The 12,991-nt window shown below is 46.4% G+C and overlaps 2 protein-coding genes across 6 annotated transcripts in view; one reads left to right on the plus strand and one right to left on the minus strand.

Annotated features, from left to right (window-relative positions):
- The window catches only part of PHTF2 (putative homeodomain transcription factor 2), a 62,580-nt gene extending 55,167 nt beyond the window's left edge, over positions 1 to 7,413 (minus strand). For 2 of the 3 annotated variants that reach the window (XM_042815852.1, XM_042815850.1), the window contains exon 1: positions 7,334 to 7,413. The gene's annotated coding sequence lies outside the window, so the exon portion shown is untranslated. Of the gene's footprint in view, positions 1 to 7,328 lie in introns of all 3 variants that reach the window. The other variant, XM_042815851.1, reaches the window with a different exon arrangement.
- A 327-nt stretch (positions 7,414 to 7,740) lies between these two features.
- Positions 7,741 to 11,526, plus strand: TMEM60 (transmembrane protein 60). Of its 3 annotated transcripts, XM_042815844.1 has the most exons (3): positions 7,743 to 7,823; positions 8,569 to 8,651; positions 10,872 to 11,526. In XM_042815844.1, the coding sequence occupies exon 3, from the start codon at positions 10,913 to 10,915 to the stop codon at positions 11,315 to 11,317; it is 405 nt and encodes a 134-aa protein (XP_042671778.1). In that variant the 5' UTR covers positions 7,743 to 7,823; positions 8,569 to 8,651; positions 10,872 to 10,912; the 3' UTR covers positions 11,318 to 11,526. The 3 variants fall into 3 exon arrangements, with proteins under 3 accessions (XP_042671779.1, XP_042671778.1, XP_042671781.1); XM_042815845.1 differs by lacking the exon at positions 8,569 to 8,651 and having other exon boundaries at positions 7,741 to 7,823; XM_042815847.1 differs by lacking the exons at positions 7,743 to 7,823; positions 8,569 to 8,651 and adding an exon at positions 9,220 to 9,630.
- The last annotated feature ends 1,465 nt before the right edge of the window (positions 11,527 to 12,991 follow it).

Below are 12,991 nucleotides of genomic sequence, written 5' to 3' on the forward strand. Positions count from 1 at the left end.
ACATTGAGTTCAGTTGTTGCAACTGCTGTAGCCATTTCTGGAATCTCTGTCCTCAGCCTTAAGGTCTGTGTAAGATTCCTAGTTTTGTTCCATAATGGCTTCTTTTCATGGCTCCACTGGAAACAACGTGATGCTATTTCACAGCTGCCCCACTGACAACACGGAGGGAGAAGGACTCTGAACTGAGACATCTGGGATTCTACACCTCCCACAGTAACTCCTGAGCCTGCTGCAATGCATTTTAAATAGCAAAACATTTCTAAAACTTCAACATATTCTATTGTTCAATACAGTGGTGAAAATTCTAGCCCTTAAAGGGGATTATAATCAAGACAATTTTGCCTCTTATGAGAGATGTTAGCTATAAAATTGCAGTCCGAATGTAGTAATAGCTGTCAGAACACTAGATCTACAAGACAACTCTAAAAAGGCTTTAAAAAAGAATAGAACTCTATATGGTTGATGTCAAGCTTTGCTCTTTTTTAATTCCTGTTTTTTTTTGTGCTGAATACTGAATAAACATATACACACACCATTAAAAATATCCGTAGTCTTACAATAAGAAATACCCAAAGTACTGCAAGGATACATCTGCTCTTAGAACTATAACAACTTCATTAAGAAATATGATTTCTACCAACATTATCATTTCATTAATACCTGCATTCTTTTTAAGAAACACTCAAAAACAATTCCAAAATACAATGGCTGCCTTGAAGTAAAATGCAGCACTGTTGTTCTCCTCCTCGTGTCTCCAAATACACCGGTGATTTCCTGCAATAAATCTTACCCACTGGAAGTATTTACTCGCTGGTTAGTAAGGAGTGTTTTTCTGTCACCAGGCAATGCAAAGCAGAGTTGTGGCTTCTCGATGAGTGCAGTCAGGAAGTGAAAAAACCACTCCTCAGTGACCATCTTTGCATCATGTTCCACAAATAGCTACCCAGCAAGTTTCTGAAGCAGCTCAGGCACGAAGCGGCTGAGCTGTCAGAAAGCTGCAGGCTCCTGTAACAGCCACCCTTCCCCAGGAATACAGCAGGGAATGCTGAGCCTGTATTTTTTAATAAGACTGAGTGATCCGAGCAAGAAATGGCAGAGCAACGAGCCTTACACGTGTATCTGGCCAGCTCCTCCGAACCATCATTAAAAATGGAACACCACTGTACCTGAAAGACTACCTGATAGGGGCAGCCATCCATCCTGTTTCTGCAAATGAAGATTATGTCTTAAGACTATTAGTATTTTTGGACATCTAAGTGATAAACAAGAGCAAGTGATAAATCATACATGGACTATCAAAGAGCCTTTGCAAGAACATCACAGACTTCCAAAGAGATTGCTGTTTGTGAGAAGCAAGCATTGTTAAGAACTGAAAAACAGCCAGGAAATTGAACAAAATTTTGAGGTCAATATTCTTCACTGCAATAGACTAATTGGATAATAAAGATTAATTAGCAGCATCCAGTCTGAATAAAACGCCCCATTTATTGCCTATTCAGGTGCCTAGAAGCTACTTAAATCCCACAGAGCTCACTTGCTAGCCCTCCTGTTCAGCTCCAGTGCATAGTGCATACAAATTCAAGGCTGCTAGCTTGGGAACACAAGTTCTCATTCACATAGCAGCACCCCAACCCCAAAACCACATTCAATCTTCTAAGCAGGGGGGTTGGAACTACATGATCCTTGAGTTCCTTTTCCAACCCAGGTGATTCTGTGATTCTGTGATTCTGTAATCTGCTTTCTTGATGCTTCCCCAGCCTCCTCATTTCTGTCAGGCTGTAGTGACAGAGGTACCTTGTCCAGTACAAATCTATCCTGGTGATGAGTTCGTTCTGAAGACACTGAGTTAAAGGCACTGGGGATGAGAGCACTCAGAAACCAGCACCTCCCAGATAATTTGACCATTACACGTCTGTGAGGAAGACCCACAGACATCCATCACAGAGCTGCTCCAGCAGGTGTTGGCAGCGGCTTGACTAAATGGAGATGCCCCACATTCCTGCTGGCTCCCTGAGCTCTGACAAGGGAACTTGGAGCAGATGTCACTCCCTGAAGACACTGAAGGCACTCCCAGGGCAAATGAAGAAAGTCACTGCAGCCTAGTGAGTCTTCACCACTTTTTAAACCATCCTGAAGCAGAGTTGCCATAGCCCACCTTTCTGCCCAGTCACTTCCATCGCTCTTTTTACCAGCACTGGAGCCCACTGCACAGCAAACAACATCAAGGAACTCACTGCCACGATTCAATAAAAGCCTAATTTTCACCCAATTCAGCTCCACAGACCTTCTGACTCCGGAAAAGCCATGGCCAACATCACTTCTCAGAGTGAGGCAGCCCTGACTGCAGCAAACTCCACCCTTTCCCCCCCCCCCCCCCCCGCATTCTCCCCAAGTACCAATTGCCTGTCATTAGCAGATCATTTGAACCCATTCACATGATTTCCCCTCTCCTCCTCCCTCCAGCAGTGAGAATTTTTGTCAAATTCTAGACCCTCAAATTGAAAGAACTGAGATCTGCCTTATTACTGCAAGCATGAAGCTGCTGTAAATAGGTCCAGCAATGCTCACTGTATTCGTTTGTTACGCACTGGAGAAAAGGAAAAGTGAAGTAGTAATATTTCCAAACGGTTATTACAATTGTATTACCAACACTATAGAAAATAGATTAAATTTAACAATAAATAGGCAATATAAAGAAAATCTAATATCAGTAATGCATATTATAGGGTGGGTAAAGTGATCTGCTTACGCTACACTTTAAAATCAGGCATCTCAAATCTGGAAAGGAAATTAGGTAGCTCTGTGTGCTCTGCCATTCAATATTCTACAGCCAAAAGAGCACGGAGTCCCCCGAAGAATGAAAACACTGCAGTACTGCTGTTAAGCAACCTGGCCAGAAATGCATGTATTTTGTTTAAGGACAAATACTGAAATACTGGGGAAAGGAAGGAAGGCGCCCTGAGAAGGGCTGTGAATTATTAAACAATTTAAAATCTCTCCTGTTGAGATCAGCAAGAATGAACAGAGAAGTAATTATAAATTAAGTGAGATTTTAAGAAATACACGGAAAGCATGGTAAAGAAAATAGCAGCTAGTAATAAAGGGAACTTCTCTCTGAGCTTAAAGCAAAGCCAAACTCTGAACAGAGAAATGTTATATTGCAACACAATGCAACTGACAAACCCAGTGCCACAGGAAGTCACTGAAGCCAAGGACTTCACTCAGATTCCAGAATAAAACAGCTATTCAAACACATAATAACACTAAGAACAAATATAGACACACAGCTGAAGGAATCTAAAGCCTCACAGCCCAGAATGTCAGACAACATCCAAACAGATCACCAAGATCCACCCATCCAGCCATATAAACTCTTTATGTAGCTGAGCCCACAGTGCCCAGCAGCAAATGCCAAGGAAAGAGTACATGAGTACAACATGGCATGCAGAGAACACACTGTCCCTTAAGGCAGCTGAACTCAGAGCACTGCTCAGCTGTCTTAAGGCTGGCATCTGCTACCCATCTAGCCCCAAAAAGCAGTTGGTCTTGGCCAATTTCTGAACACAAGGTGTGCGTGACTTCATAGTCGATGCTAAGTGGTTTTAATTTCTTCTCCCACCTTGCAATTTTAGTATTTAAGAGCGAGAACCACAAATTTATTTGTAAACAGAAGTCAATGCAATGCTTGGAGTCAATCCAGCAAGTGCATCACCCAGACCTTCTGGAATCCACCTATCAAGCCCACCTCAAATGACACAAGAATAGTCACAACTGAACACCACATGTTTCATTTAAGCAGTAGCCCCACTAAAAGTGAGTTTGAAAAAATCCCCTTTTTACACAAATTAAGAAAAAGAGAACAGTTCTATAAACTCTTCATATCCCCCTTCAACTGAAAATTAAAAAAAATCATATATACATTTCCAAATTTACTGATAACACAATGGGTATCTGTACATATGTACAAATGTGTGCTCTGACTTGGAAGCTGGCCCTGCTTCCAAGCTCAGATGAGCTAAGTGACTTCCAGATATCCCTTTCAACTTCTGTTATTCTATGATTACATAGAAAGTATTCCCAAAAATTACATTGCAATGCATTATAACCCTAATTACAATCAGGGACTGGAATTAGGATTCCTCCATAGGCTATTTATTAACCTCTTTGTATTTCTTTCAAAAAATCTGAGCTTGACTTCTTTAAGTAGTCAAGCTTTGTAACCAGTCAGACCTTTAGGAACAGCAGCGCTGGAAACTCAAACAAGAAAACACAACATTTAAAGCATTCAAAGCCTCTTCTTTATCATGCTGCTCCACATCTTAGAGTAATCAGTGGTCAGCTGTCATTGAACAGCAGCCCAAAAGTTTTATTTTGTTTTCTTCACAAAACAGAAAACAATATGAAAGAAAAGAAAAGAAAAGAAAAGAAAAGAAAAGAAAAGAAAAGAAAAGAAAAGAAAAGAAAAAAGAAAGGAAGAAAGACAGAAAAAGAAGAAGAAAAAAACAACTCAGGCCTATGCTGCCCTGTGGGCAGAATTAATTTAAGCCTGTTGCCATTTTTCCATCCGGTGTCCTACCAGCCCCATCTCACCTGCACTACCAGCTGTACAAACAACTGGGCTGAGCAAGCAGCACACCACCATGGCTCACAGCTCAACACACAGCACTGCCAGCTGCTGCTCTCCTGAAGCAATACGGGGCTCTATTCTAGCTGCCCTTCTGCTGGGAATATCGCTGTGGGCCACCACCTGTCAAAAATTTCACAAAACTTTGTCACCATGCAGGTAACATCTTTCATCATTGTGAGACCTGGCTGTATCATCTGACTGACTGAAGAAGTCACTCAAATGGGAGAAGACTGACAAAGATTTAAGTATAACAGAAAGGTCTGGGTTGGAAGGGACCTTAATGCCCACCCATCCCCACCCCCTGCCCTGGGCTGGCTGCCCCCCAGCAGCTCAGCTGCCCAGGGCCCCATCCAACCTGGCCCTGAGCGCCTGCAGGGATGGGGCACCCACAGCTCTATGGGCAGCTGTGCCAGGGCCTCACCACCCTCTGAGTAAAGAATTTCCTCCTAACATCCAACCTAAATCTCCCCTTTCAGTTTAAAACCATTCCCCTTTGTTCCACCACTATCAGACCATTTTAAAAGTTGGTCAAGTAATTGCACAGGTTTTGTGCTCTTGGAAAGCCCAGCACAAAGTTCACAGAAACTGTTAGGTCATGAATCTGTAGCGCATCAATCATGTTAAGATCTTCCTCACAGACCCAGAAAAACTGTTCCAGCATTCTCACAGAAACAGAGACTGTTTTGGAATTCTCACTCACGAGAGTCCTGAGAAAAGGATAATAAATGAAATTACTGTTTCCTTCCCAAGTTCTACTATAAACAAAGAGTAAGACACAGTATTTAGACAAAGTAAGGGGAGCAATATACACAGCTTTAGAGAACTGGGAATGAAATCACATCCCCTGCTTCCCAGTGACCCCTGCCAACTCAAAGAGAAACCACACAGCTCAGCCTGAGGAGCTGAAGCAAAGCCCAGTGGAAACCCAGATGCAGCCACGTGTCCTTTGTATTGCAGCACCGCCAGCCCGATAGCTCACACCCCACTCCACAGCTCACAGCCCTCCCAGCTCTTCCAGAGGCAGCACTGTGCAGCACTGGGTGCCACTGGGACAAACTTTCAGGGCGAGGCGAGCTGAGTCTGCTCTGGGAGAAGGCCAGCACCGCTGGAATGCTCCAAACGTTCCACGGGGCTCAGACACGCTGGCAATTTATTTGTACGGCACATTCCACATAATGCAAGAGGAAAAAACCCTTCTGCAAACACTGAATTAAACAAACCAGGTTTCCAAATTCTTTTTCAGATGACTCAGAGTGTTTTAGCCTCTATAATATTTACGTCCAGAATACAAACATACATTGACACTAAAACATAGCAACTGAAAATTCAGCTGCACCAACACTCCACTTTAAAAGGGGATCAAGAGCTTAAATGGATAAGTTCTGAATGCTGCTCTCAATCTTTGCTTTCAGAACTGTTTGCAAATACTGTAAGGGAGATCTCTGGGGGGGAAAAAAAACAAAAAAAGAAAAGAAAGAAAGAAAGAAAGAAAAAGAACTGACAGAAGTGTGATGTGCGTAAGTCCATCAGTCTGTAAACACCTCACCAGGACAGGAATAAGGCACCTCAGGAATTATCCTTTATCAGTATTATCCTTTCCAGGGAGTCACAAAGAAAGAGGCAAATCAAAGAAGATCACTAAAACTGTCAGAGCCACAGAAATAGCCAAATACACAGGGCTATTTATAACCCTGAGATTTGATCGAGGAACGCTTTTAGCCTCCAACCCAGCAAAACAAAAACACCACAACATGGGATTTCAGCCCTTAGCGACCACCACTACGGTGAGGGCATCCAGGGGGGGATGCTGCAGGTTGCCTGAAGGGAGGCCCTGCTGCAACGGACACCGCCAGCATCAACAGGAAGATGGAAGCAGGCGAGGTGCTGATGACACACATCATCCCTGTCAGAGAAGCAGAGCGCCAGAAGTGTTAAACATGCAGGAAGGAGCATCTTCATCAGAAAAAAAGAAAAAGAAAAAAAAAACATTTCGGAGCGTTAATTTAAGCACTCTCAACAAGTTTTCCAATTAATTACTTTCTCGGGTTAATTAAGACACGGGCAGAACAAGAGGCAGGGCAGCGGCGCTGCTCGCCGGGTGACAGGCAACGTGCGGGAGCGCCGCGAAAGGCGCGGGGCGCTTAGGACACCTGAGCCGCGCCGGGACAGCTCCGGCACCGCGCGGCCGCTTCCAGCAACGCTCCGCGCGCCGATGCGCCGGCAGGGGGGCGGCACGAGGGTTCGAGCGGCGGGACGCGGCCGGCACTCCGCGGGTCGGCGCGGGAAGGAGAGAAACCGGGCGAGGGAGGGCAAAGGGGTGGGCGTGCAAGGCGCGCGGAGCGAGGCGAGCTCGGGGATGGGGGTGCTGAAATCCGGCGTTTGTAAGGGTGGGGAATATCGAGAGCCCGGGCACCCGGCACCGACCCCGCGTGGCTCCGGGCGGGTTAGGGCCCGACACCGCGGCCGCCCGCGGACCCCGCGCCGCACCGCGCCGCTCCCGCCCTGCCCCGAGGCCGCGGCCGCCCCGCGCCGGGGGTCTCCGCGCCGCGGAGGCCGAGGGCCTCGCTCCCCCGCGAGGCTCCGATCGGAGGGGCCGAGGCTGCCGCGCCCCGCCGCCCTGCCAGACCCGCCGCGGCCCCCCGGCCCGCCCCACCCGAGCCCCGAGGTGAAGTTGGCGCCCGCTCCCCCCGCGTGCCCCGACCTTACCGCCCCGCGCGCCGCAAACAACGGGCAGCGAGAAGAGGGCGAGACTGCGAGGAGCGGCGGCGCGCGAGGCAACAGCTGAGGGCGGGGGGAGCGGAGAGGGAAACGAGGAGGAGGAGCCGGCGCGCGCCCGAGCCGCAATCACCGAGCGCGCGCCCGTGAGGGCGTGGGGCTCCTTTGCGGGCGGGCGGAGACGGAGCGATTGACGGCGCTCTGAGCGAATTGGCGACGAGGAGAAGAGAGGCAGGCGGGCAGAAGGACGAACCTCCACCAACCGCCGGCAGGGAGGAGGGCGGCCTCGTTTTGACGGGCGTCTCGCCGGCCCAATGAGAGCGGGAGCGCGGTAAGAGAGGCTTCCCCGCTGGCCAATGGAGAGGAAAAGGGGCGGAGCTTCCTGTGGCAAAGCGGGGCGGGCGGAGCCGCGCTGCCTGAGCGGAGCCGGGCAGGCTGGGGATGCGCCGGGACTTTGCGCGGGGAGGCCCCGGGCCGGGCGGTACGTAGGGGGCGAACGGCTCCGGGGTCCGTCCGGGATCGGGGTCCGTCCGGTGGGCAGCTCGGCTCGCGGGAAGCCCGATTGAGGCCGGGCCGGGCGGGATGCTTCAGCGCGGCCCTGAGGGAAGGGCTCGGGTGCCGAGTACCGGGGGTTGGGAAGAAAGGCTCCAAAGCTGCGGGCGGTCGGCACGGAGCTGCGCGGGCTGCAGGGGCGGTCACGGCTCCGGGCTGCCGGAGTCCCCGCTGTCAGACGTAAGGTTTGAGTTGGGAGCGTTCCTGTGGGGAGCCCGGCTCTGTTGCTCCCTGTCGGCCCCTTCCCGCTGGGCAACCCCGTGCCTTTGCGGTTCGTTCTACCCATCGCCTGCAGGCCCTGCTGTCCCCGCAGTACGGCAGGGAAAGGAGCGCCCAGCAAAGAGCGAGTGAAAGTGCTTACCGCGGGCCTATGGGAATGCGTCCCGTTGGTCGGGTACCCACTGAGTCACCCTTAAGACGTCACTTAGATTTATATTTAGTTGGGCTTCAGTTCCTACAACTTGTAAGTAACTTTTGGACTTTACGTGTACACTTGTAGCTCTGTTGTTAATGCAGAGCTGAGTGCTGTGTTTAACTTTCTATGTTTTCCTTCTAAACAGGACATAGCTAGCTAGCACAGTATTCTAATTATTGTGCTCATCCCACTGAGGTCAGTAATACTACTTGCATAGTGTGTTTCGTCACTGATAATTTTCACTTCCTGCTAATTACAGGAGTCCTACTAGGAGCTAACAGCGTTTTTATTTTTATACTCTGCCACTGACGTTACTTCAGTGCTTTCAGAGAACTGATTCAGGTGCGTACCAGATTTGCATCCCTTTCCCAAGGTTAGCCATCTTGTGACAGCTCGCTTCCAGCTGCTTGCAGATACTGTTCTTTCTTTCCTTACAAAATATGGTCACGTTCTCCTTGTCATCAATCCCTCCATCACTGCCATCTGTATCCCCAGCTGCCAGGTTTTAGATTTTTTTTAGCATCCCGTGCTTGTACTACAGGACTGTAAGATCTCAGAAGTACCCTTGGATTTTTTGAATTTCACCCCAAAAACACCTATAGAACTGAGTGGAGCCCTGCAGTTCTTGTCCAGTCATGCAGGTACATCCCTTAACTACGGAAATGAAAGGCAGCGTCACGTCCCTTGCAGAGGTTTTTGTCTGCTTGTTTAAATTTATTTAAATGAGGTGGTTCTGAACCTCTTGAAATGAGCAACTTTCTAACTAAGAAGCTCCATCTAACACCTCTTCTGTAGCTTTCTTTTTTGTCTTTTTTACAATAAGGGTGGTGAGGCACTGGAACAGGCTGCCCAGAGAGGTGGCGGATGCCCCATCCCTGGAGACATTTCAAGGTCAGGCTGGATGTGGCTGTGAGCAACCTGATCTAATTGTAGATGGCTTTGTTTATTGCAGGGGAGTTGGACTAGATGAATTTAAAGGGTCCCTTCCCATTCAAATGATTCTGATTCTGTGTTCTCTAGAGACAGTTGATAGCGCCTTCGTCGAGTATCCAATAACCCGATACTTCTAAGAGTGTTGAATTTCCTTTTGCCTTTCAGGCACAAGTTTCCAGTCTGCTTCTTTGGTTTCTCCTTCCTTCAGTTTGTACATAAGAGGTTCTCCTCCCTGTAGTGCCTGTCGTGATGATTTCCAGAACGAGTTCTCTGGAATGTTTTCATGAAGGGCATGTTGAAAGTTTCAGATCACTGCATTCTTCACCGTAGCCATCAACTTGTACTTGAGGATCCTGAAAATACTTTCAAAGAGCGGGAAATACTTAAGGTGGATTATAATAATTGTTCTGTAGTCCTGTCTGACAGCTGGTTTATGTGTGTTCCTACAGACAGAGCAATGCTAGCTGAACTTCCATCTGTTTTTTTTTTTTCAGCCTGCCTAGCAATTTAAATCCCATGTATATGTTGCTGCTCAGCTCTGCCCCATCCTCAAGGATGGGTCCCAGTTTTGCCCTTCAGTAATGGGCTTTCATCACACCCTTAGAAAGTCTGAGCAAGCTACAGAAATACTATTTAAAACTTTATTTTCACTTGTTCAGCTCAAGAAACTGGCCTGGGGTCTCTCAAGGGCCAGAGGGAAGAGCTGCACTGACAGTAACTCCAACTTGGATTATTTTAGGCTTGGCCAGATCTGTTCCTTAAAACAGTTCCCACTTTTGCCCTCAAAGATGTAGCAAAAATGAAAGTTGGTTGAATTACAAATCAGGTGACAGAGGGATGATTTTAGTGGCATACAGAATGCCTGTCCCCTAGTCCAGTTTAGTGTTCTAATGTGGGGGGAAAAAAAATCAGAACGGAAATGTTGCTAATAGTTTTCTGCCTGTTCAGGGATTTGAATAGACTTAGTGGATCTGGTAAGCATCAGTAAGAACAGCAGCCACAGCAGGAGCCAGCAGTGCCTGCGGGGGAAAGGGGCTCGTCCTGCCCCTCTGGGAGCAGGCAGGAAAGGTCAGATGCTAGGTTCTGTCAGCTGGAACAAAGCAAAGTTCAGTTTGTTTCAAGCAAAACAATATTGGTTTTACAGAATTAATTGTTATGACGTATCTAAATCTCAAATATTGAAAATAGTTCCTTATGAAACCTATTTTTCACTGGTATGTAATTATTCATTGTTGTAGCTTGGACGACTAAGGAGGATCGTAGTTCTTCCTGTTCCTGCTTTACAGTTGGTACTTCAGACTTGTAGTGAAAGTCTTCTGGCAGTTGTAGTGGTTAAAAGTCTCATTTAGGAATATAGAAACCTTTATGACTGATAATTTGTTCCTGTTTTTCTTTCATCATGACTATACTGCGATTTAAACATACTACTAGGCCAGTAAATAGATGTACTCCTAGCAGCCAATGCCTGCATACTTTAGATACTTGCTGCAATGCAAGCATTATCCATAAGCTTCAGTATTTTAAGATTGCTGTTTGACAGAAAGAGGTGCTATTACTGTGCACAGAACATGCCTGGTGGTTGTATAATGACAGTTTCTGATGGCCCTCCTGTGTGTTTTGTTTCGTTAGGTTGCTGACCACTTGCCAGACTTCCTCTCCAAGCTGTTTAAATGAGAATGTCCCTGGCACAAAGAGTACTACTGACATGGCTTTTTACATTACTCTTCCTCATCATGCTCGTGCTGAAGTTGGATGAGAAAGCACCATGGAACTGGTTCCTCATTTTCATTCCAGTCTGGATATTTGATACTATTCTTTTAGTTATGTTGATTGTAAAGATGGCTGGACGTTGCAAGTCTGGCTTTGACCCTCGCAACGGCTCCCAGAACATCAAGAAGAAAACCTGGTATCTCATTGCAATGCTGCTCAAATTGGCCTTCTGCCTTGCCCTCTGTGCTAAGCTGCAGCAGTTCACCACGATGAAACTAGCCTATGTATTTATCCCATTGTGGGCCTTGCTTATTGGGGGTATGATTGAACTTGGATACAATATTTTTTATGTAAGAAGAGACTAAGCTGCGTGTGGCTCTCCAGTTGGAGATTTGGCACCGATTTGCTGGATTATTAGTTCTGCCACAAATGTGATCCCTAAGCCAGAATGCCGCCCAAGGAAACATGCTGGAGACGTGACCTATGCCAGGCTGAAGACCAGCAGTAGACTTGTACCATTTTTGATTTTCAAATGGTCGTACTTTCTCTTGTAAATAAAAGTATTTGTTCCACATAAGGTGTTTTAATATGGGTGTTTGTTATATGGAGTAAAGGTAAGCCTTTTCCCATGCAGATAGATACTTGAAGGAACCACAGATGTTCTATCCTCTGAATTCAGCACTTAGGGGATCCTTGTAAGAAAGTTATTTATGTCTTATGCTGTCACTCAAATGTAAGAATCAGTAACAAATGGAAGCCACTAAAAAGAGCAAAAAAGTAACTCAGCGACATCTTTTTGACATAAGAATCCTCTTTTGGTATGAAAAACTGAAACTAAACTGAGTTCTTAAGTGCTGAAACATAAACAATATGTTCACCTAGGGAAAAGTGAGTAACTGAACTATGGCAGTAGCCTAACATTCAGAAGAGAGGAAGAAAATAATTATGATCCTAGTAAGAAGTCACTTGTGCTTTAAGAGACTGCAGCTGCTGTAATGCATTTGTACCTGCAGGAAGTGGTATTTTAAGGAAAAAGATAGTTTTTAATGCTATGGTGTATTAAATCCATGGAGGTGAAGCTTTGGCTTTTCGGAGCATCAGCAAACACAGATGTGAGCAAAAGTACTTCTTCATATGCCAAATACAATGAATGGGACTTCTGGGAAGATCTGAACAAGAATCCTATTGTGTGGGTTGGAATTCCTCTTCCAGGAGCCAGGATAACATCAAATTCAAGTCTGGGTTTCTTAGGACAAAATTATGAATATGCTGATCCATTTACGTTTTCTGGGTACAAGAAAAAGTTTCAGTGAGTGAAAAGAGACAGGGAAAGACTTCTGAGGTAGCAGCAATTGATTAGATTAAAATGCCTCATGGGAAAAATATTAACTAGTTGCATTCAACTGCATGTCCTCTTAAAAGGGAAGCTCATCCTCCCTCCCTAGATTTTTTGCTTGCTCTTCAATCATACAGACAGACATAGAATAAATACATAGCAACCAGGACCCGTTGCAGCCTGAAGCACTGGATCATGGCTTGGAACACAGGCTAACAAAGGATTTCTCAGCATCCATTCAGGCTGCTTCAGTGTGGTCGGCTGCCCTATCTCTCCTATAAATGGGGAAACCAGGAAACGACAAATCTTTCTATTCTTTAGCTGTTGTAAAGAATGTTGTAACACATCAGCTTTTGCTAAGCACATTTGTGTACTCCATCCCAGTTCACAAGCATCACGATTTATGGGAAGCTGAAATAAGAACTTTTCTTCCCTCCAGAAGGAAAAAAAAAAAACCATGGCACAACACATTTTCTTTCCTTCGGTAGCAGCATTCTTCTTTGGGAGGCATCCCTGTATCCTGCTTAGCTCTGGAAAAGCCTTCAGCAATGCCTATGTGTTCAAGTCAGACTCTTGCTCACTCCTGAAGAACAGGCTTCGGCATCTTTGTGAACTTGAAGTGAAAACAGCACTGCAGCTGGGTGTAGCAGGATGCTGGGGGCAGGAGGAAGGGCATTCACCTCAATGCAAGCTCCCCAGCCTG

This window comes from Centrocercus urophasianus, unplaced genomic scaffold, assembly GCF_019232065.1.
Source record: "Centrocercus urophasianus isolate 14NV4802_14NV808 unplaced genomic scaffold, USGS_Curo_1.0 seq_15, whole genome shotgun sequence".
Lineage (NCBI taxonomy): Eukaryota > Metazoa > Chordata > Aves > Galliformes > Phasianidae > Centrocercus > Centrocercus urophasianus.